Source organism: Esox lucius, chromosome 20 (genome assembly GCF_011004845.1).
Source record: "Esox lucius isolate fEsoLuc1 chromosome 20, fEsoLuc1.pri, whole genome shotgun sequence".
In the NCBI taxonomy this organism is placed as follows: domain Eukaryota; kingdom Metazoa; phylum Chordata; class Actinopteri; order Esociformes; family Esocidae; genus Esox; species Esox lucius.
In genome coordinates this window covers 16458918-16483861 of record NC_047588.1, presented here as the reverse complement: position 1 = coordinate 16483861, position 24944 = coordinate 16458918, and the positions used below count along the sequence as shown (strand labels likewise).

Below are 24944 nucleotides of genomic sequence, written 5' to 3'. Positions count from 1 at the left end.
AATTGCTGTTCTTTTATTCAATTTAAATGGATGATGTGGTGGATGATTCCAATACAAATGAAGAAAACTCAGAGAACAGGGGAGTTTCATAGATTATATATTGCTGGTCTTAAATAATTACTTACAAAGTGAAATGTACTTCTTGAGGACCTTCAGTATGAGAATCAACACACAACAACCTGTACATTGAGAATTAGAAAATACAGTACGTTTCTGTCCTGGAGGGTGCAACAATGGAGTCACATTTGGGCATTTATCTTCCAACTAGACGATTACACAAAATAAACAACAAATACATAAATAGCTTTTTTCCCTTTAAATCATTCGTAATGAAATTAGATTTGTGTTCTGGCTCTTGCTACAACATCAAGTGATCGATATATAAATTAACAACATAAACAACAAATAATAATAATAATAATAATACAAAAAGATGTCTGTTTTCTATACAAATCTTATTAGTTAACTTTACAATATAAAATAATCTATGCAAGTGAGACATGGGGTTTGTTCAATATATTCATCATAGAGGGAATCCATTATGCTGGCAGGGTGAAAATTACTTTTCAAGATGTCCTGGTTGGTTTTCTGGTTTTGAAAGTCTATGTGCTGCAACTGAGTCAGACTCTGAGCCTCACGTTTCCAGAGTGTCCATGGCAGGTATAGTTGAAAGTCCAGTAATGACAGAAGCACAGCCACACTGATCTTTCCAAAGGGCCTCCATCTACGAAGGGGATATTTCCCTCCAGATTCCTGTTACACTGTAATGAAAACAATGAAAAGCCCTCTTGTGGAAACACATGGTAGTGCAGGACGAGGAAGAGCAGCCAGTCTGTGATGGCTGCCATCTCTCTGCCTCAGAGTGGACGAGGCCTTGACCTGGGTCACCTATCCTCTTCAGTCCATCCATGTGTGTCCATCACCCCACCCCCATGTTCCCCCCAGGTGTGGACCCTGAGTGCCAGGCAGCGTTGGTTATTCGGCTGCCTCTCTGCGCCTCCCCCTGGGGCACTAGGGTCACCGGCCGGGGCAGGCTGTGGGCTTGATGCAGCGGCCCTGGAACAGCACCAGGTTGGCTGGGCAGTGGCAGCCGGCCACACACGGCTTGTGACAGGGTCGGATCTCGTTCCAGTTGTCACAGGTCTTGGTGCAGCCCGGGCCACAGGTATCGTACACCGCTCCGTGTTTACACTGGGTGGCTGGGAGGTGGACCAAGGGTTAGACAGAACCGCAGATCCACTAACACCATCGGAGCAATGCGGTTATGGATTGCATTGTAATGGGCTCCGTGTGTGTTGTTACTCACCCATGCAGGCAGCCTCTGGCCTCCAGTGGACGGGCACTCCTTCCCTCTCACAGGCCCGGCTGTAGGCGATGAAGGACTCACAGTAACAGTTCTTGTGCACCGGACACTCACACATGTCGGTGACACAGGATCTGGAGAGAAACGGATGAAAAACCTCTGAATAAACTGGATGCAATGCATCTCCATACCAGGAGGGGTCCGTATACAACAGAATATGGACCACTGTAAACACAGGGACAGTAGAAAACTATGTTTGACATTTAAACATTTCCAAGGTGTTACACATTTTGTGGACGTTCTAGCGCTGAATGTTCCAGGAAACCCCAAGCACCACTGACCTGTAGAACGAGGCGAAGTCCACCCCCCTGTGACACTTCTGGAACTCCCAGGACTTGAGCTTCTGACACTCCCGGTGCGCGCGCAACTTGACCTTGACGCTGCCGGGACAGAGGTACGAGGCGGCCCTCCGGAGAGGCTGGGCACAGACCTCGTTCCCCTCCACGCGCCACGACTCGGCGAACTCGTCCACGTCGAACTTGAACAGTCCGTCGCCGCCCACGGTGTCGTCGCGCTTGTGCCCGTTGTAGTTCCCGCAGAGGCCGCAGAGACGCCCTCGCAGGTGGGACGCGGCCACCACCTCCACGAAGCTGTCCCCGTCCCACGTGACCTCCAGGCCTGACAGGAGGCAAAGAAGAAGCAGCTCGGCACAGCGATAACGGTCGCTACGTTGAAAGAGGGGAACACACTTCAGCCGCGGAGTCCAGGACAACGCGGCCGGTCTCACCTGCGATGGTGGTGAGTTTGAGCAGGTATCCGTCCAGGTCGATGTGGACCCCCGGGCTGTGGTAGGGCAGGGAGATCCGGGTTCCGTTCCTCCGGACCGTGAGGTGCTGGTGCAGGCTGAGACTGAGACCTCCTATCCTGAGCTCCACTGACTGGGTCCAGGAGAAGGAGCGGGTCCGCCTGGCGTCATTCCTCACCAGAACCGTGAAGCCGGAGTCCGGGCTGGTAACGTGTCCGATCCCGGCAGAGGGCGTGTTGCCACAGTCTGCAGTCAGGACATACTGGCAGGTGCCCTGGAAGTTAAACGTGCGCCCGTCAAATGTGTTGTAGTGGGGGTCGCCGAATACAGTGCACACGCCTGGCTCTGGAAGGAGGGATGAGAGAGAGATGGAAGGAGGGATGAGAGAGAGATGGAAGGAGGGGAAGAACAATGAAATGAGATTGAATTATGGGCTAGAACTGGATCCATCTTGTTCTGTATTTTAGGTACTGTATCAGAGGTGAATACAATTGAATACAATATTAATGAATACAATATAAATGAATACAATATAAATGAATGAAATATAACTGAATAAAATATTAATGAATACAATATTAATGAATACAATATAAATGAATACAATATAAATGAATACAATATAAATGAACTGGAATTTGATCGTGGAAGAGAGAAACAACTACCAGCATAAAAGACAACCCACAAAAGGTGTGAGAGGCCACAGCAGAGGAAGATGGAAATAACTTACTCACTTTCAGTGCAAACCGGGCAGCAGCCTGTCCTGTTCAGTATCTTATTCTAGGAGAGATGCACACCATTAGACACACAGACAAAGCTAGATCAGCTGGCAGGTCCTCAGACCCACAATCAATTGGAGAGTTGACATTTTACATGCTGTATATGTAATACCAAGAGTCAGACAGACAGCCAGAAAGACAGATCCATTTAAATGTGGACAGCCAGACTTTGATACAGAGAATTGCTACTGACACAGGAGATTATACTCAGACAGAATTCTTTCTGTGTCTGTGAGGGTGTGTATGTGTGTACACGTGTGTGTGTGTATATGTGTGTGTGTACAAGTGTGTGTGTGTATGGATGTGTGTATGTATGTGTACGTGCGTGTATGTGTACACGTGTGTGTGTGTATGTGTGTGTAGGTGTATATGTACACATGTGTGGGTGTACGTGTGTGTGCATACATGTGTGTATTTGGGTGTGTGTACGTGTGTGTATGTGGGTGTGTGTATGTGGGTGTGTGTACATGTGTGTGAATGTGGGTGTGTGTACGTGTGTGTGTGTATGTGGGTGTGTGTACGTGTGTGTGTGTACGTGTGTGTGTGTATGTGTGTGTGTGTACGTGTGTGTATGTGGGTGTGTGTACGTGTGTGTGTGTGTGTATGTGGGTGTGTGTGTGTGTATGTGGGTATGTGTGTGTATGTGGGTATGTGTGTGTATGTGGGTGTGTGTGTGTGTATGTGGGTATGTGTGTGTATGTGGGTATGTGTGTGTATGTGGGTGTGTGTGTGTGTATGTGGGTGTGTGTATGTGGGTGTGTGTGTGTGTGTGTGTGTATGTGGGTATGTGTGTGTGTGTGTGTGTGGGTGTGTGCACTGGGTTCAACTTACATCACAGGTGAACATCAGAGAACTATCCTAAACCCCCTCTTCCTCTTGCCCACAGGGTTGTCCCCGATCCCTGACACCCCCATACTGTTTTTTCTCTCTTTCTCTCGCTCTCTCTTGCTTACACACAAACACACACACACCAAGGCCCCACCGACCCCCACTACAACAAAGGACGACGCCTCTGAAAGTTTTGAGAGATGGAGAGATTGGCTTTCAGGGTGTGAATATAGGGAAGCTCTTCTACACAATCTCTCAAACGTTGCCCTAATTTACACATGGCTGGAGACAGAATGGGACACACACTGGTGACCTTACTGTGACCGTGTGACAGGTGAACGCGACATGACCGCTAAGACAGATGAGGCCAATGGGACTGTACGAGTGAATGTTGTGATACCGCATGACAGGTGACCACTATATGACCACTTTTTGACTGCATCTCTATGGCAATTGACCACTGGTTGACTGTGTCTCAGTTAGCTGATATGTTGTGATAGATGACTGTGACCAAGACACATACAAAGACGGCCATGATATACAACATGAACAGGTGAACGCTGTATGAACTCTGTATGACCCTTTGGACCAAAACATGAATGTGTTGCTCAAGACTAAAACGGCTGCAAAATGGCAGCATGGAAGTTCCTTATTGCAACCATTCCCCCATTCTGCCTCCATAAACTAATGAGCTAATTTCCATATTATATGAAGGTGGTGGGTTGGGGACACGTGACAGACGATATCATGATGCAGCGTTACGTGACCATAACAAGTGAAAGGCTATGTAACCACAATAACCCTGTGAATACTGACCACTTTAACAGAATGAATGAGCAAGTGGCCATTTGTCGCTAGAATGTAAAGGATCTGCTACATCAGCCCAAGACAAGTGACTTCAACGCCACCCTATGACAGGTGATCGCTATAGAAACCAGGTCTCTGTGACAGTTACTCAGCAACTTCAGAGCATGCTGATGATTCACTGAGAACAGCGGGGTTAGAATACTATAGAAGAAGGATAAGAGGATGCTTTGTCATGGTGAGTTGCAGGTGGGAAAGTGCTTAAAGATAATATGTGCATAAGGTGAAACCCCACTTTCTGCCCCACTGCATTTGTTATTGTTGTCCTCCATGATGTAACCAGGGAGAGGAGTATGAATCGGTGTGTAACTGGCAAGGATAAGTCTCTTATATCAATTTCACTCAGTGTTGAAACTGAGTAATAAGAGGGCGCTGATTCACACAGCTGTAAAGTCACTCCTTACTCAATTAGTCTCAGTTAGCTCAGCCTCAGTAGGCTGTCCCAAGTTCACTGAGAGTTGCTGCAATGAAACAGGGCCATCAAGGGAAAGTTTGCAGTGACTCAGTTAGCTTTGTCTCAGTTAGTCGTGTCTCACTTAGCTGTGTCATTACAAGACCGGGTCTGAATCCTGCTTGTGGATTAGACCAGCGGTCCCACGGAGGGCAGTGCATTTGGTCAGCACCACCCAGGTCCGGGGGAGCTGTAATCAAATGTTCACCTTGCCTCATCTCTAGTCACACTCTAGCAACTCTGTGTGGCAGCTTGGGTGCCTGTGAGCTTAATTGAGGTAGAAGGCCAGATACTGGTCTAGACTCTCTGGTTGAGTGAGCATTTTGATAACAACCAAAACTAAACTGGATGTAGTTCTGAAGACACTTAGCTTGACATCGACTGTACCCAGTTTGCAGGGAGTTGCTGCTCTATATACTGTATGTCTGTGAACATGATATTAAAATATGAGATATGCTATCAAAGTGCGACATATTCTGACACAATGCAAATGTAAGTGTTTTTGCATTTCACTGGTACAAACAGGCCATCTACATGCCCTGGTTGCAAGCAAGCAACAAGGATTCGTAGTCATGTGTAGCTCAACTTGAAATGAGGAATCATAAGAACCAGCCATTGTTTTGCAATCTCCGAAAGAATAGCTAGCTAGCGAGCTCACCACAATCTATAAAACCAAGTACCACCCTGTTTTGAAAATAATTCTTTTTTTAGGGCGGGTTAGAACTCCTGTCAGGCTGTAGTATTTACAAAGCCTGAGAAAATGAGTCAAACATGCTATCACGCTGTGTCATAGCTGATAGGTACATTGTTGAGACAAGTCTTGTGACTCTACTGAACAAGGAGAACCATATATGTGATCGAGCAACACAAACACCACTATCGTTGCTACATAGCATAACTCCATTCAGTTTTGGAACATACAGCAGGCTTAGTCAACCATTGGCTAAACACTTCTGTGGTGGGTCATTGTCATCCTGGGTCACCTTATTGAAAAATACCTGATAAAAAAGGCAGGCACAATACAAGAGTTTGTGATAAGGCCTTGAGCCTGTCACTCACCGAGGGGCAACTGGTGATTGGCACACAATGCTTTGGCTGGCACTCGATGGTCCCCTTGACACAGCTACACAGAGTGCAGTTCACTGACGCCCACATGTCTCCTTCCTAGCATAGGGGAAGATCAACCAAAATACATGCAAATGTATTAATCACATATGAAAGTTTGTGTAAATATGCAGATAAATGTCAGCATTAAGGACAACTTCCCTGGATAACTATCAGTGTTAACCTTTGAGTCAATGGCAAGGTTGTTATCTCTATGTAGAATTTCTGTATTCTATGGTGAGGCTCTATTTTTATGATGAGGCTCAACCTTTTTTATGGTGATGCTCTTTTTCTTTGGTGAGGCTTTATTCTCTATGGCAGTGTTTCCCAATCATGGTCCTCGGGACCTTTTTGTTTTTGCCCTAGCACTCAAACACCTGATTCAAATGAAAGACTTAATGATAGGTTGATCACGTCAATCAGGTGTGTAAGTGGTAGTTCAACATTTGAATCAGGTGTGTGAGTGCTAGAGCATAAATAAGGACCAGGATTGGGATTGGGAAAGACTAGGATTGGGAAAGACTGCTCTATGGTGATGTTTTATCTTCTATAGTGAGGCTTTATCTTCAATAGTGATTTTTCTATGGTAAAGCTCAATTTCTTTGGTGAAGGCTCTATTTTCCATGGTCAGGTTATATTTCCTATGGTGTTTTGTATTTCCTATGGTGAGGTTATATGTTTTATGGTGAGGTTATATTTTCTATGGTGAGGTTATATGTTTTATGGTGAGGTTATATTTTCTATGGTGAGGTTATATTTTCTATGGTGAGGTTATATTTTCTATGGTGAGGTTATATGTTTTATGGTGAGGTTATATGTTTTATGGTGAGGTTATATGTTTTATGGTGAGGTTATATGTTTTATGGTGAGGTTATATTTTCTATGCTGAGGTTATATTATCTATGGTGAGGTTATATTATCTATGGGGAGGTTGTATATTCTATGGTGAGGTTGTATATTCTATGGTGAGGTTGTATATTCTATGGTGAGGTTGTATTTTCTATGGTGAGGTTGTATATTCTATGGTGAGGTTGTATTTTCTATGGTGAGGTTATATTTTCTATGGTGAGGTTATATTATCTATGGTGAGGTTGTATATTCTATGGTGAGGTTATATTATCTATGGTGAGGTTGTATATTCTATGGTGAGGTTGTATATTCTATGGTGAGGTTGTATTTTCTATGGTGAGGTTGTATTTTCTATGGTGAGGTTGTATTTTCTATGGTGAGGTTGTATTTTCTATGGTGAGGTTGTATTTTCTATGGTGAGGTTGTATATTCTATGGTGAGGTTGTATATTCTATGGTGAGGTTGTATTTTCTACGGTGAGGTTGTATTATCTACGGTGAGGTTGTATTATCTACGGTGAGGTTGTATTATCTACGGTGAGGTTGTATTATCTACGGTGAGGTTACATTATCTATGGTGAGGTTACATTATCTATGGTGAGGTTACATTATCTATGGTGAGGTTACATTATCTATGGTGAGGTTACATTATCTATGGTGAGGTTACATTATCTATGGTGAGGTTACATTATCTATGGTGAGGTTGTATTTTCTATGCAGTCTACTGCCATTTGGTCTGCAACATCAGAACTCCAAGGGGTTGTCTCTTATTGTCTTACCCTGTAGATCTTGTTCCTGACCCGACAGTACTTCACTTCCTCCACTTTCACGAAAGAGAGACACTCCTCACAGCACTGATCACCCTGGCAACTTCCCTGCCGAGAGCAGCTCTTCCGACACGCCACAGTGGAATCCTGGGACGGAGGGTGAAGAGATCAGTTACTGATGAACCTGGTGAAGTCATTACCCATGAATAACTTGGTTAAAAGGTGTGTAAGAAGTTGGAAGAGGAGTGAAACAAGGCAAGGGGGAGAAGGTCGACATGGGTTGTAACTTGGTGAGATGACAGAGGAGTTCTGGGATCTGATCCCCAGTTTGGTACCTTGCAGGTACAGCTGGTGCAGTTGTCAAGTTTAAAGGAAGTGCCGTTCTCATAAACCTCACTGTGGAACAGACAACTGCCCAGTGACAGGTCAAACACCTTCCTCTGACCTGGGGAGAGAGAGGGAATGACATAGAAATAGAGAGGTCTGTTTGATGGTCATTATTTTAGTCCTGTACGGTACCAGTCACATTTTGACTGGTACTGATTGTTTTAATGTATGAATTTTCATTTTAATTAAATATGAATACTGTTCTCCAGACTTCTGTCAGAGAGTGTGTTTAGGTATTTGACAAGAAAAGTGTTACCGAGGCACTTGGGACAGCACTGCCCAGGCAGAGTGTGGCTCAAGTGGGAGGGGCATGAGAGAACAGGACACACCTCCCTGATGCACAGGGTCCGCCCTCCCTGAACAAGGACAACATAGAAGATCCATAGCAGTTACAACAATGCAAAATTAAAAGATCTAATGCATAATTTAAAACATTTCTATTTGATTACCAATTCTCCTACACAATATTATTAATGCCCTAACGTGTGAGAATCAATAAGTTGTCAATTTAACCTTGATGAGTAAACAGAACAAGCCTCATTACAAATGCTATACCAAGATATTTGTTTCCGTTTCTCGTGGCCATTTCTAACATGTCGGTTTAAAAAAAGTAATTGATCCTGTTTTGAAGTATAGCCATCTTGTCTGCAGCTGCAAAAACTTCTGGATTGCTACATTTAGCAGCTCACAAACACCGACCCGCTCACCAGACAGTTGTCACAGTTCCCTTTGGCCCCAGTAACACTGGAGCTGTGTTCCCTCATTAACAGCTAATACCGTTTACAGCAGTCCTACTGAGGTGTTTATGAACTTACCTCTGCTGTTTGTTTACCTGCGTCGGGGAGGGGTGACCGCTGAGGGGTGGTGAGTCCCAAGATCACCTCATTGAGCACAGAGGTGCCATTCCCAAACTATATAAACATGCATGTGTTCCTATTGAGAGTGTACTCACAGTGCAGGTACATTTAATACATGGTTTTCCCTCAGGATGAAACTCCTCCCTCTCTTTGTACAGACGACCCTCCAAGATACAGCCTGGAACAGAAAAGACATACAGGTATACAGGTTAATTTTATCCACACACACACACACACAAACATACATATAACATACTTCTTTATTTTTCTATGTTTTTGGGACCAGAAAGATGATTTCCCTTTTCCCTAACACAGCACCTAGTCTTATTTTTCATTTTTTTCATTGTTCCCTAATGTTTCTCCACTAGATCACAGAAACTCCCTGTGGACTTGGTACAGTTATTGTTGAGAAATGTTTTCTCTGAAGCATATCCAGTGTCGTTCATATCACGTGGCTTGCTCATCAAAGGAGTCTTCACCAGAAACCATACTGGCCAGAGGGAATGCATTCTCCAGTCTTTTACTGCTATTGAGTTCACAGGTACCCAAGCCCCCACAAGGTGTCACGAGAGTGACGGTGCAAGACATCCATATTAATTGAATGACCCCAAAAACTGGATAGTGCTGGCAAAGTGCACGGCCCTTCCACAGGACCCAAAGGCTAATTTGCAAGAAGGATTTGAACCCTGGTTTGCATTGACAAGGCTAACTGCGAGGCAGTGACATCCACCTCAATAACCTAAACATTACGCAAAACTTGACATAAAATTGTAACACACACACACACACTCACTCACTTGGGCATGTTGGGCAGCACTTCTTGGGGTGAATCTTGGGGTTCTTGCAGTGGATGACACATTGCACTTCCGCTTCAGTTACAACACCTTCCTGTCAAAGGCAGGAAATCAATTAAACATATTCATTCAGAATTGTTGAAGCTGATGTTCTACTCCACAATGCTAGAAGCTGCAGGCTTCATATGTTAGTGAATGGACACCATTCCCTTATACTGGGCTGCAAACCTCCAATTCCTGTATTAGAAAAACTCTTGGTTTAGCCATTTGAATCCTGTTTGAATTACAAAACTCATGAACAAGGTGAGCAGGAGACTAAATGACATACAATAAGACAGTCTCACATATGCATTCTGGCAAAGTAATCCATTAGATCCACCCGCTGGTGGTTCGAATGGATTACATTTAGCAACACAAACATAGGCATACAGGTGCTTTGTCTCACACACACACACACACACACACACACACACAAACACACACTTGCGGTGCAGACCTCTGTAGTCTGCCATGTGACGTCCACTAGGGACCAGAACACGTGCTGTTTGTGTAGGAGGTCTGGATGCTAATTAGACCTCACTTCCCTCCGCCTTGGTATCTTGGGGATAGAGTCACTGAGTGTGTGTGTGTTTGGAGTTCTGCTGTTCGCACGCAAGCCTTCAACAATATAACACAGACAGTTCTGACTGGACTCTCCTGATTCTGGAGCTCCTTCACACAGATGGGAGTCTACTGTCAGTGACTTACGTTCTGAACTCTCTGTGACAGTGAATACAGAGGACTATGCATCTAATGTTTTTAATAGGATACTAAAAAGTGACAGACACAAACTCTGCAGGCCTCCCTTTCATAAAGCGCATTCAGCTACAGCATATATATTGTGAATGCAATTTAGATGTAACCCAAAACATTTCCCCATATAGGAGCAATACAGCAGACAACACCGCATCTCACTACTAGATAGAGAACTCATATCTCAGCCCAAGTGTAAGTTGACTGTCAAGTATCACAGCGTTCTGAGTATAACACTGCAGTCCAATCAGAACAGCTCAACGTAACGAAGTCCCACCCCCACGTAGTATTTGCAATACAGTGCACGCACACAATGCAAATGCGTATTTATTTATATATTTCTTAAATAATATAGTGCATTTAGTCCTTGATATTTTAAGTGCTACTGTGGGACCATCTGAGTGTGTGGGTTTGGTGTGTTCAGTGAGGTTGTGTAGTAGTCTTGAGATAGATGTGTTATGGAGGCCGGGGCCCAGATGGGTGGACTGGACTGCCAAGATCACCTGGCTCTTCTCCCAAAGAAGGGCCATATATCAGCCCTCAATAGCTCTCCCCCACCCGCCTCCCAATTTCATCTGGCTTTCTTTCCCTGTGTCTCTTCCTCCAACTCGTGGTCATCCATCTCCCCATTCTCTGGTCTCCATACTGTATGTATGTCATCCATCTCTCCACTCTCTGGTCTCCATACTGTATGTATGTCATCCATCTCCTCACTCTCTGGTCTCCATACTGTATGTATGTCATCCATCTCCCCACTCTCTGGCCTCCAAACTGTATGTATGTCATCCATCTCCCCACTCTCTGGCCTCCATACTGTATGTATGTCATCCATCTCTCCACTCTCTGGCCTCCATACTGTATGTATGTCATCCATCTCTCCACTCTCTGGCCTCCATACTGTATGTATGTCATCCATCTCCCCACTCTCTGGCCTCCATACTGTATGAATGTCATCCATCTCTCCACTCTCTGGTCTCCATACTGTATGTATGTCATCTATCTCTCCACTCTCTGGTCTCCATACTGTATGTATGTCATCCATCTCCCCACTCTCTGGTCTCCATACTGTATGTCATGCATCTGTCTCTTTCTTATTCGTCTCTGACAAAACTTTTTAATCTGTCTTTTCCTGTGTCCACTATCTTCGTCTGCCCCTTCCTACTTACTCCCCCGTTCGCTCTTTCCTCATTCTGTCTGGCAGCCTGTCGCCTGTCAGTCTGTCTTTATATTATGATAGTCACCTGACAGCGGCGAGAGATGCAGGGCTTGGTGGAGCTGGTCCAGGACACAGAACTATTATAGAACCTTCCATCCAACTGACAGCCTAGAGGACAGAACAGAACATGAGAGAGGAGACAGATGGAGAGAGGGGAAAGAGATATGAACAGAGAGAGAGAAAAAGAGAGTTAGGAGAGAGACATTGAGAGTGAGAAAGAGCAAAAGAAAGGGAGAAAGAACCAGTTAAGTTAACACATGTGGATGGGAATGTTTACTCGTTTATAGGAACTCATTGTTTTCATGGAGCACCAAATAGGCTGCATGTGTAATCACAGAGCAGCTAGCACATCCAGACCATAAGTGCTGACATGCATTTAACACATGGTAATATATCCACTGAGAGCAGTGCCTGGACAGAAACTATGTGACACTCCCCTGAGCACCATAGAGTCAGGAGGCCATGGCTCCCCCTATGGGTAGGGAAGACCTCTCTTACGTTTCTGGATTTGAAAGTGAGTGATGGGAGGTTTAGTAGTCACCACACTTTAACATATTTGCGCGCACAGACACACAGACTTAAACACGTGCACACGTGCACACTGATTGACACCCCCCCCCCCCCAAATCCATTAAATAGATGTATCAAGATACCAGAATATGTTTCAAAGTGTCCAGATCTATTCCAAGGGCATAACAAGAGGCCATTAGTAACACAAAACCAAGAGGGCTCATTAGAGTGCTCCACATACAGTCCATCCGTAGTCAATAAGGGACTACGTGAATACCCTCTTCAACTTCATCACAAAGGGTTGTCTGGTTATAATGGAAACAGACTCTTGAGGTAAATTCACTACATGAAGCCTTTGGACAGGGCGTATGGGTGATTTTATTGCTGACACAAGCAGGTTAGTCTCCTAAACTTCAAACCGCGGTTCTGAATACAGTCCAAGGTCAACCACACACGAATGAACAATAGGCACTAATATGGTTCACCATGAAGACACAGGGCTGTTCTTGGTCCACTTTGGGCAGTTCCCCCTTGTCTCATTTTAATTAACCATAGTCTCATATAATCTGGACCACAAACAAAGGGCTGAGCCCACGACCATGGGGTGTCGAGGGCTGTGGAACGTACCCGAGCGGAACCCTACATCACCACATGGGTGTTCTGTCTGGGAGCTGAATGCCTTCTAAACTGGGTGTATTTCAGTTCTCTGCAAACCCAACATTGAACCCAAACCCTTCCAGACAATCCACCAATGCAGCTGTGTGTGTGTGTGTGTGTGTTATTGAGGCCTGATATACTGGGTTGTGTGAGAGATGGAAGCAAAGATGCTGGCAACGAGCAAGAATAGGTCTCGACACTTCGATGTAGGCCTCTGGTGACTGGTGAAAGGGAGCGTGAGTTAGACAATAACCGTATGTTTGTGTAAACATCAGAATCGAAAATCCGGCTAAAACTGTATATACAGCATTTACACACAAACAGTAACTGTTGTGTTCAGTGGGAAGAAATTGAAAATATTCTACATTCTTCCACAGGGAGGCAGTAATGGTTAACTAAGTTGGTTGACCAGCACAGGTGGACTGACTTTAACTCCGGGACATAGCTCAAGGCAAAAGAAATGTACAGGTAGCATCTGTGATGTAACTCAACCACTGAACAACATCCTATCAACATCAAAGAAAAGCCTCGGCATCAACACTACAGACATGTAGATCAAACCCCCTCCCCTGGACATCAGGTGAACACATACAGCCCCTAAAATCTGACCTCCTCATTCCATGGGGATGAGTGGTCTGTGCTGCTCACCTTTGCATCGTTCACAGCAGGCTCCCGTCTGTTTGATCACTAGAGCGCAGTCATCAGACACCAGGGGACACTTTTCCTGCTTACAGTCAGCCTTCCCCTCCTGAAGGGGAAACCAGAAAGCCAGACAGAGATGGAGGTGGGCGAGGAGAAGAGAGTTAGGGAAGAAATTGGGAGGGGAGGAGACAGAAAGTAACAGCCATCCGAATTTTATGCAGAAACAGTTTTTGTCAGCCGTCCGTGCAATCACATTATAAAGATTCTTTATTGACACACTTTTCACAAAGTAAACTGAACTCACTTGATAAGATTAGTTACACATTCACGTTACGGACACGTTCACTTTCTCTCCATTCACTTTATACGCATAACATTCTTACTTTGTCACCAGCTTTATACACTCCCTCATGTAGCCTGCATTTCCTCAGTGCCACCTAAGTGCAGCTTATAATGAGTTGACTTGAAAAACCTGACTGTGGCCCAGATAACTAAAATAAAACTGGGCGGTTTTATTTAGAGAGAGCCTTTGCTGGTTGCCTAACCACGTTGGTTTGGATGATGTCATCAGCGAAGGCGGGTGGGTGAGACGGGGCGGCGTGAGGTAAAGGCACATGGAGTCCATACATAGTGTCTTTAAAGCCCTCTGAACCACTGGCCTACATCTTAAGGATGTTCAGAGCATTTTCTGAGAGAACCTTTAATAGCCAAATACTGTATGACTGGGAGTGAGAGAGAAGATGGCCATTAGATAGAAAGGCATGGATTGAAATGTGTGAGACACAAAGAGATGGAAATGTAATAAGAGGACAGAAAGACAATTAGATGGTCAGGGAGAGAGAGACTTGAAAGCGTAACAGGTGATGTGTGAGAAAGGAGAGTGAGCTAGAGAATGGAGTGACAGGAAATACATAAAGACTGGCAAAAAGGTATGTGTTTAAGTGACCAGCTCTCTTCAGGAAAGTCCTTGAGGTCACATCCTCCTAGAATCTTGATGTCTGTACACACCTGTGTTTCCCCTGTTCAACTGTGGAGCCATTCCACTCAGCAGCCATTAGCACTAAGTGGTGTGAAGCTGTGTGACCCCTCTCAGCAAAGGTTAGAGGTCAAACCAGGTCACCACGCCTCATAAACACTCAACATACCAGTGCACTTTCTGGGGCTTATTATTGGTTTAATGTTGGTATTTCAGGCTTCTAATAGGCCAAAGGGTGGTCTGGGGCTGTTATTGGTCTACTGCTAGTCTCTGCCCTAATAACTAAAAGATTTGACCAGAGGGATAACAACATGTTGATAGCTTGTTGAAAGAAAATCTGCTGTAATTTGAAACATTTCCACTAAGGATTTACCTGTGTTTTACAAAGAACACTTTGACTTTCCTGTTTTCGTCCAGGTGGGGTCAAGGGGGCTTGGTGCACCACAGGTACTGACCGGTCATTTCCATAACCAGTACTCTACCCTGACCTGTTATGCCCATAACCAGTACTCTACCCTGACCAGTTATGACCATAACCAGTACTCTACCCTGACCTGTTATGACCATAACCAGTACTCTACCCTGACCTGTTGTTTCCATAACCAGTACTCTACCCTGACCTGTCGTTTACATAACCAGTACTCTACCCTGACTGGTTATGACCATAACCAGTACTCTACCCTGACTGGTTATGACCATAACCAGTACTCCACCCTGACCTGTTATGACTATAACCAGTACTCCACCCTGACCTGTCATTTACATAACCAGTGTTGCCAACTCCTCAGTAAGGAAAGTTGCTATTGTCTGTCCTAAAAGTCGCTAGAAGTTGCTAAATTACGTCATCGCCTAATTTGTATAATTTCCCATCAGCATCATGAATGGATTATTTTTTTTAAAATGTAACAAACAAAACTCTCGTTGGAGAAAAGAATATACATGCGTATTTACAAATGTTGTCCATGTACAATAAATAATCACCTGAGCAACAAAAAAAGGGAGCTCTGTTTAAGTCAAAATCAAAAGGCTAGAAAAAATAAATACATCTAGAGTGACACACAAGGGGAGATATCGTCATGGATTAAGAGAACTGCACCAACTGCACATGATGGACGCTGCCTGTAGGAGAGGAATAACATCATAGGAGAGACAAGAAGTGAGTATAAACACCCTAAATATGTTTAGAACTACAAATTAACTTTCTTCTGTTGATTCTTTTAAACCAACCCTGCTCCTTTATCCGGGCTTGGGACCGGCAAAAGTTACCAAAAAGAGACACTCTGGCGGAGCCCATGCGCGATTCATTTTCAGTCTGGACGCGGAGGAGTTAACATCTCCTGCTCTGACTGCAGCTCGGAGGAACTGCTGTGTGAGGACTGGGCCGCCTGTGAGTGCTTTCAGATGGGGGAGGGGCCCACGGCGGCACCCGCTGCTCGTTGAGAAGAGTAAGAACAAGTCTCCAATAACACTACAAAAAGTCGCTAGATTTGTCGCTAGTCGCTTTTTTTGAAAAAAAAGTTGCTATGGGAGTCTGAAAAGTCGCTAAATCTAGCGACAAAGTCGCTAAGTTGGCTACACTGTACTCTACCCTGACTTGTTATGACCATAACCAGTACTCTACCCTGACCGGTTGTTTACATAACCAGTACTCTACCCTGACCTGTTGTTTACATAACCAGTACTCTACCCTGACCTGTTGTTTACATAACAAGTACTCTACCCTGACCTGTCGTTTACATAACCAGTACTCTACCCTGACCTGTCATGTCCATAACCAGTACTCTACCCTGACCTGTCATTTCCATAACCAGTACTCTACCCTGACCTGTCATTTCCATAACCAGTACTCTATCCTGACCTTTTTTCTTTTTTTCTACATAGAGCAAGTGTGCGCCTACCAATAAAATAAATTGCAGATGTACAATCTGAAATACAGCTCTGGAAAACATTTAGAGACAACTGCACCTTTTCCTTTCCTTTCCAAAAAATTAGAAAAGGAAGGTTTTGAGTGAGGAACAGAAGGGTTAAAATTAAGAGATGACTGCAAATTGAACGCTTCTGTTCCTCACTCAAAACTTTCCTTTTCAACTTTTTTGGAAAGGAAAGAAAAAGGTGCAGTGGTCTCTTCATTTTTTCCAGTGTGCTTTAAATGAAATTTGAAAATATTGATGTGTCATAAAATGTCTATCCATATTCCAGAAAAGTTTATTCCTGATAACAATGGGCTAACAGTAACACCTTCTAACCGTAACACCTTCTCACAAAGCTACTGTGTTCAATGAGGTAGATGGTTGATTATGCTTGTCAAGTGTCCCATTCCTAATGAAAACCACTAGCCCTAATGTAAACAGGACACACGGGCCAGCCCCTGGTGTGGCCTTCATACGTTTTAAACATGGAAAAGTACCAATAGAGCGTGTTGGATGTAACCAGCACTGAGATCAGGGACACATGTTGGATGTAACCAGCACTGAGATCAGGGACACATGTTGGATGTAACCAGCACAGAGATCAGGGACACATGTTGGATGTAACCAGCACAGAGATCAGGGACACATGTTGGATGTAACCAGCACAGAGATCAGGGACACAAGTTGGATGTAACCAGCACTGAGATCAGGGACACATGTTGGATGTAACCAGCACTGAGATTAGGGACACATGTTGGATGTAACCAGCACTGAGATCAGGGACACATGTTGGATGTAACCAGCACAGAGATCAGGGACACATGTTGGATGTAACCAGCACTGAGATCAGGGACACATGTTGGATGTAACCAGCACAGAGATCAGGGACACATGTTGGATGTAACCAGCACAGAGATCAGGGACACATGTTGGATGTAACCAGCACTGAGATCAGGGACACATGTTGGATGTAACCAGCACTGAGATTAGGGACACATGTTGGATGTAACCAGCACTGAGATCAGGGACACATGTTGGATGTAACCAGCACAGAGATCAGGGACACATGTTGGATGTAACCAGCACAGAGATCAGGGACACATGTTGGATGTAACCAGCACAGAGATCAGGGACACATGTTGGATGTAACCAGCACTGAGATCAGGGACACATGTTGGATGTAACCAGCACAGAGATCAGGGACACATGTTGGATGTAACCAGCACAGAGATCAGGGACACATGTTGGATGTAACCAGCACTGAGATCAGGGACACATGTTGGATGTAACCAGCACAGAGATCAGGGACACATGTTGGATGTAACCAGCACTGAGATCAGGGACACATGTTGGATGTAACCAGCACTGAGATCAGGGACACATGTTGGATGTAACCAGCACAGAGATCAGGGACACATGTTGGATGTAACCAGCACAGAGATCAGGGACACATGTTGGATGTAACCAGCACTGAGATCAGGGACACATGTTGGATGTAACCAGCACTGAGATTAGGGACACATGTTGGATGTAACCAGCACTGAGATCAGGGACACATGTTGGATGTAACCAGCACAGAGATCAGGGACACATGTTGGATGTAACCAGCACTGAGATCAGGGACACATGTTGGATGTAACCAGCACTGAGATCAGGGACACATGTTGGAGGAAGATGGTCAATGAATAGCGACAGCACAGACTTTCACTGCCTACATATGCCAAATTCAGAAACTCCCACCATGGTCAATGTGCACACTCTCCCCCCCTCCTAAACTCTCTCCTGGTTGTTTCCACTATGCCTCCCTCTATTTCTCAACCGGGCTTCTGAGGACATGCCAAAACAAGCCGCCAGGCTCCCAGCCGCCGTCTGTCTTTCACGGAGGGATGGAAAGATCACTAAAAGGCTCTTCAGAGAAGCACTCAAGTCAAAGAACTACTTAAGCCTGGACTGCTCGACTTTGTGACCCTTCACCTTCCTCTAAAACAAACAGGTCGTGAACCCGCGGCAGCAGTAGCATACAAGATGATGAAGAAGGACAGGGTAATCACTTCATATTTTTCCCTGACACATCACAAGCCTCTTTCTTCACCAGTGCTACAGTAGGTAGACAGTAAACGACACTGAATTAACAGAATGGAACATCTGGCTCCAGTATGTATATAGTAGGGTTGCACAATATTGACAAAATGTGATATGGCAATGTTTATCATTGATTTTGCTATTCTAAAACCCAGGTACACATATGTTTAAAGAATGGACTGTGACTCTGCCTTGCAAAGTCTGAAAAGGATGTTTTCATTTGCTACATGTACACGTCCCACTCGGGAACCTGACTGCTCTCCCTGCATTTCAGTTACACATGACCCTTCATTTGCCTTTTTCACACATTTAGAACTGCCATTGGCACTTCTATTTGTCTTCATTGCACATCTATACATCCCACTTGTACATTATGCTCAATATGTGTAAATTTTATGCCCTATTCTATTTTTAGTACCTAATCAACACTAAAAGCAAAATAATTTTGAGAACATAAAAACAAATGATTGCATTGACACAGACTGCAAACTAACTACATATAGCTTGGTAGGCTACCGCAAAGGGAATCTGAACGCTGTTCGCTAGAAAAGTCCAGTGTTTCAGCCTCAGACCACTGGTCCAACTGTACTGGTAAAACCATAGACCACTGATCCAACTGTACTGGTAAAACCATAGATCACTGATCCAACTGTACTGGTCAAACCACAGACCACTGGTCCAACTGTACTGGTAAAACCACAGACCACTGGTCCAACTGTACTGGTAAAACCATAGACCACTGATCCAACTGTACTGGTAAAACCACATACCACTGGTCCAACTGTACTGGTAAAACCATAGATCACTGATCCAACTGTACTGGTAAAACCATAGACCACTGGTCCAACTGTACTGGTAAAACCATAGATCACTGGTCCAACTGTACTGGTAAAACCATAGATCACTGATTCAACTGTACTGGTCAAACCATAGACCACTGATCCAACTGTACTGGTCAAACCATAGACCACTGATCCAACTGTACTGGTAAAACACAGACCAGTGGTCCAACTGTACTGGTCAAACCATAGATCACTGATCCAACTGTACTGGTCAAACCATAGACCACTGGTCCAGCTGTACTGGTAAAACCATAGACCACTGGTCCAACTGTACTGGTAAAACCTTAGACCACTGGTCCAACTGTACTGGTCAAACCACAGACCACTGGTCCAACTGTATTGGTAAAACCATAGATCACTGGTCCCAGCTGTACTGGTAAAACCATAGATCACTGGTCCCAGCTGTACTGGTAAAACCATAGACCACTGGTCCAACTGTACTGGTAAAACCATAGACCACTGGTCCAACTGTACTGGTAAAACCATAGACCACTGATCCAACTGTACTGGTAAAACCACAGACCACTGGTGTAATTGTATTGGTCAAACCATAGACCACTGATCCAACTGTATTGGTGAAACCATAGACCACTGATCCAACTGTACTGGTAAAACCATAGACCACTGGTCCAACTGTACTGGTAAAACCATAGACCACTGGTCCAACTGTACTGGTAAAACCATAGACCACTGGTCCAACTGTACTGGTAAAACCACATGCCACTGGTCCAACTGTACTGGTAAAACCATAGATCACTGATTAAACTGTACTGGTAAAACCACAGACCACTGGTCCAACTGTACTGGTAAAACCATAGACCACTGATCTAACTGTTCTGGTAAAACCACATACCACTGGTCCAACTGTACTGGTAAAACCATAGATCACTGATCCAACTGTACTGGTAAAACCATAGACCACTGGTCCAACTGTACTGGTAAAACCATAGATCACTGGTCCAACTGTACTGGTAAAACCATAGATCACTGATTCAACTGTACTGGTCAAACTATAGATCACTGGTCCAACTGTACTGGTCAAACCATAGACCACTGATCCAACTGTACTGGTAAAACCACTGACCAGTGGTCCAACTGTACTGGTAAAACCATAGATCACTGATCCAACTGTACTGGTCAAACCATAGACCACTGGTCCAACTGTACTGGTAAAAACACAGACCAGTGGTCCAACTGTACTGGTCAAACCATAGATCACTGATCCAACTGTACTGGTCAAACCATAGACCACTGGTCCAACTGTACTGGTCAAACCATAGACCACTGGTCCAACTGTACTGGTAAAACCATAGACCACTGGTCCAACTGTACTGGTTAAACCACAGACCACTGATCCAACTGTACTGGTAAAACCATAGACCACTGGTCCAACTGTATTGGTAAAACCATAGATCACTGGTCCAACTGTACTGGTAAAACCATAGACCACTGGTCCAACTGTATTGGTAAAACCATAGACCACTGATCCAACTGTACTGGTAAAACCATAGACCACTGGTCCAACTGTACTGGTAAAACCATAGATCACTGGTCCAACTGTACTGGTTAAACCATAGATCACTGGTCCAACTGTACTGGTAAAACCATAGATCACTGGTCCAACTGTACTGGTAAAACCACATGCCACTGGTCCAACTGTACTGGTAAAACCATAGATCACTGATTAAACTGTACTGGTAAAACCACAGACCACTGGTCCAACTGTACTGGTAAAACCATAGACCACTGATCCAACTGTACTGGTAAAACCATAGACCACTGATCCAACTGTACTGGTAAAACCATAGACCACTGGTCCAACTGTATTGGTAAAACCATAGACCACTGGTCCAACTGTACTGGTAAAACCATAGACCACTGGTCCAACTGTACTGGTAAAACCATAGACCACTGGTCCAACTGTACTGGTAAAACCATAGATCACTGGTCCAACTGTACTGGTAAAACCATAGACCACTGAAAGGAGTTGTAGAGACGGATAATAAATGAGGACGGTCTTCTGTACGTTTTCAAGAGTAGAGATATCAAACATCTCATTTAATCCCAGCATTGAGGCTTTTCTTCCTTTGTTGTTCCTTTAGACAGAAAACTGTACAATATATCAATCTTTTTTATTTATAAAAAAATATATAAATTCACACATTCTTCTTTTAATTTTTCACCTAGAGCTTCGGCAAGTAACTCCAAAGTTGTTTAATGTCAGTACTCAGGCAGACATGCTGTGTCCTTCAGTGGTTTTCTGATCATTCTAGGAGAGGGAGAAGTAGCCCTGAGCAGGTACACAGTGAGTATTGATCTCCATGTTTGTAGAGCGGTTGGAACAGGAAAGGACCTTTGCCCCCTCAAATGTTTGCAGATCACTGGGCAGCCCACTGAGCTCATTAATCACTGCTACGGAAAGAGATGGCTAAAAACAGTGAAAGAAAAAGAAGGGGGTGAGTAGTGGCGTAGATAGCAGGTTAATGAGACCAGCCTCCCGGCTGTCTGTATATTATGTTTTGCAAGTGAACGGCAGATTCCTGTAAAAAATTACTGGAAAAAGAATGGCTTCTCTGTGTGACTCAATTTCCAACCATGTGGAGGGCTATTAACAGGTACTCTGTGGCCACTGGGAGCCTATGAGTGACACTAGAACACTGACGCCCCCCCCCACCCCCAACACCAGTATCTTTTGGAGTGGCCCCCCTCCACTGCGGAGCTCTCTGGGGCCAGCGACATGGAGGACAGGGCAACATGAAAGGCTAACCACAGCCCCCTGATGACTGATAGCATTCAGCAGGACTCCTAGATGGAAGCCTGATAAGGAGGTGTTTAGCAGGGGGAGCCATATCAAAGAGCATCAGAGCCGCTAGAGGCAGCATGGCCCGGGAGCACAAACTAATACACACGCACACTGTCCTTCTGTTTCACAGAGGGCAAATACCCCGCAAGACAAACAATATTTCTATAACCCACTTCCAAGTTGAATTTAAAGAGGAACTAAAAAGCCCTATCAGGTCAAGGCATTATTCAGTCCGACTGCTAGCATCTGGGCACAAAGCTTGTCACTTCAATTTTCAAGCCCTAAAACAATGACATTCAGCAGGGAAAGTCAGAGGTCAAAGAGCATGTGTTCCAGGAAAGACTTCATGTCCTTTGACATTTGTAGCCTGGATTTAACAGGCAGTCAGGCAAATACAGAGAAGACAAGGGGGTGCTTAAACAAACAATGCAATTTTGCATTAAAGCAAATGGGGTTTAAGAGGGAAATCCATACCTAGCCTACTGCTCATATTTAACAGATAGTCATGAGAAGTAATGAAAGACAACGCCAAAGGGGTTTAAGGGGGAAAACCATATGTAGCTTATAGCTCATACCTAAAACGTGCCAACTTAACTTTGTGATGAGTAACTGAAAATAACATTGTAAGGCACTCAGGCCGACAACTCCGCTAGCCTGGTGCCTATAGGCAGGGCTATTCAATTCCGGTCCTGAAGGGCCAGAACACTTCTGGTTTTCATCTTTTGTTTCTAAGTAAGGACTGATTCAGAGTAAGGAAAAGCGCTTCAGCCGTCCAGGACCGGAGTTGAATAGCCCTGGCCTAAAGCCTAAATAATGAGGCAACAACATGATATGAACGTTATATATATCAGTCTCGTACCGGAGAATTTCGCACAAATGCCTTTTGTTCCCCGCAAAGGGAAGCAAGCATTATTTAAGGTATGGAAATAAATTATGTAGTTAAATGTTAACTAACATTAAAGTGTCCAGACACCACTTGAACGTTATTTTGTGATACATTTTATTTGTTCTTACCAGACAGACGCAGGTGATGCACGGGTTGTCCGTTATATTGGGTATGTGAAGCACCTCTCCTTCGTTCTCACAACTGGCTTCTGTACCTGTGAAGGGCGCGATCAGTCAATAAACACGCGCATTTAATCCAGTGGCATAACAACTAGACCAGACACAGCACAGCAAATGTGATAATTTCTTTGCAACGAAATTCACTGTGTGTACAGTTATTGCATTTACTTATTGACCATTTTAAGGCAGGCTAAATTAACCACATCTGTTGAGTTTATGTAATCACAGTATCCACGCAGGATACAGTAGCTCACATGCCTGTCTGTTTTGATGACAGGTGACTTGTTTTGAGTCCATATAGCCGAGCTTTTAATTCCACACCAGATAAACCCGCAGACTTCAAGACGACTAACATTTACTACCTTTGCGTGTAATTAAACCAGCACGGAGTGTGTCGATTAAGGGACAAGCAGGACTTTTATTTCGATCCAGTGAGATTTCACAAAACATGAATATAAACATGTTAAATCACCTCCACCTGTTGCAGCGGAGCGTAGTGACAGGGCACGTATGCCTTTCTACATTTTTTAAAATCTCCGTTGAAAACCGTGTGTTCCACCCGGGGCCGGACGCAAAAGATAAAAGACCGATGATATACGACATATTTCGAATACCAGTTAACGACACGGCATGGCAATTTGATCCGGTGGGATTATACTATAATGATAGTCTACTCAGCTGATACGAATAGGCAGTTTTTACCCCTGAAAGAAATTCTGTTGACCCAATAATAACGCGCTGGGTGACATGGGACGCTAACCTCAAATTAACTCGAGTTTCAATCCGAAGGGGATAGGCGGCGGGTGATGCAATGCGCCTGTCACACTGTTTATACCGATGCAGTGGTAAATTACCAGTAAACCGACAGAACGTTGCTTGTTGTGAATATGAATGGAGACGCGGATGAATGGGCTCTGTTTCACAGAGCCCACAGGCAGGGAGAATCAAATAGCAGATAATAAACCGTGAGCAACAGACGCAACGGGTAAAACCCGCGCCTGATCGTGATTTGGCACGCGCAAGTAGCCTAACGGTAAAAGTGAACAAGCTTATAAGACACCTGGGCATATTAGCACATTTATAATTTCATTTTTTGGAAACTAATTAGACTAGCCCCATGTCATTTATCTTACCTGTAATCAAAGGCGAGCCGGATTGTGGCATTTGAAACAATAAAAACACGAATACAAACGTGAACTTGGCAGAAACGACCAAGGCGCTGGAGCAGCAATATAACAACATCCTGAGATTGGTCCAATCAAGAAAAAATAAGGAAAGTTTCTAAAAAGAAAAAATATTATATGGTACCCTTTTTTATTTTTGTCCATATGAGTTGGAGTGAAAACACAAACACTCGAGTAAGTGAGACTCCAGCATAATTGCCCAAAATGCAATATACTATACAGTTCCTCAGCTCGTATTGTTCCAGACCATAACCTTCACTTTGTCAAAATGCAAAACGACATCGCGCGTCCTCGGGCGTCCGACAATCGACCGGACACATGAAAATTACAATGACAATGCCGTGTGGACAGCCAGGCGACAGTCCTCATGTCTCGTCCAGGAGCGCGCTTGTGTGCTCAAAAGAAGTGTTGGGTTAAGACTTAAAAAAGTTAAAATGAAAAGTAAGGTTGATAGGAAATTTAAATAAAACGAATAAAG

At 44.3% G+C, this 24944-nt stretch overlaps 1 protein-coding gene across 4 annotated transcripts; it reads right to left on the bottom strand.

The window, feature by feature from the left end:
* Positions 1-81: 81 nt before the first annotated feature.
* On the bottom strand, positions 82-24944 carry bmper (BMP binding endothelial regulator). 4 transcript variants are annotated; one of them, XM_010885295.4, is made up of 15 exons: positions 24416-24944; positions 23232-23317; positions 13611-13710; positions 11821-11903; positions 9791-9881; positions 9089-9171; positions 8393-8492; positions 8085-8194; positions 7762-7896; positions 6090-6194; positions 2843-2888; positions 2091-2453; positions 1645-1981; positions 1307-1437; positions 82-1199 (listed from the first exon to the last, which is right to left on the bottom strand). In XM_010885295.4, the coding sequence occupies exons 1-15, from the start codon at positions 24522-24524 to the stop codon at positions 1018-1020; spliced, it is 2061 nt and encodes a 686-aa protein (XP_010883597.2). In that variant the 5' UTR covers positions 24525-24944; the 3' UTR covers positions 82-1017. The 4 variants fall into 4 exon arrangements, with proteins under 4 accessions (XP_010883597.2, XP_019896929.2, XP_010883598.2 ...); XM_020041370.2 differs by lacking the exon at positions 24416-24944 and adding an exon at positions 23645-23746; XM_010885296.3 differs by lacking the exon at positions 24416-24944 and adding an exon at positions 23541-23721.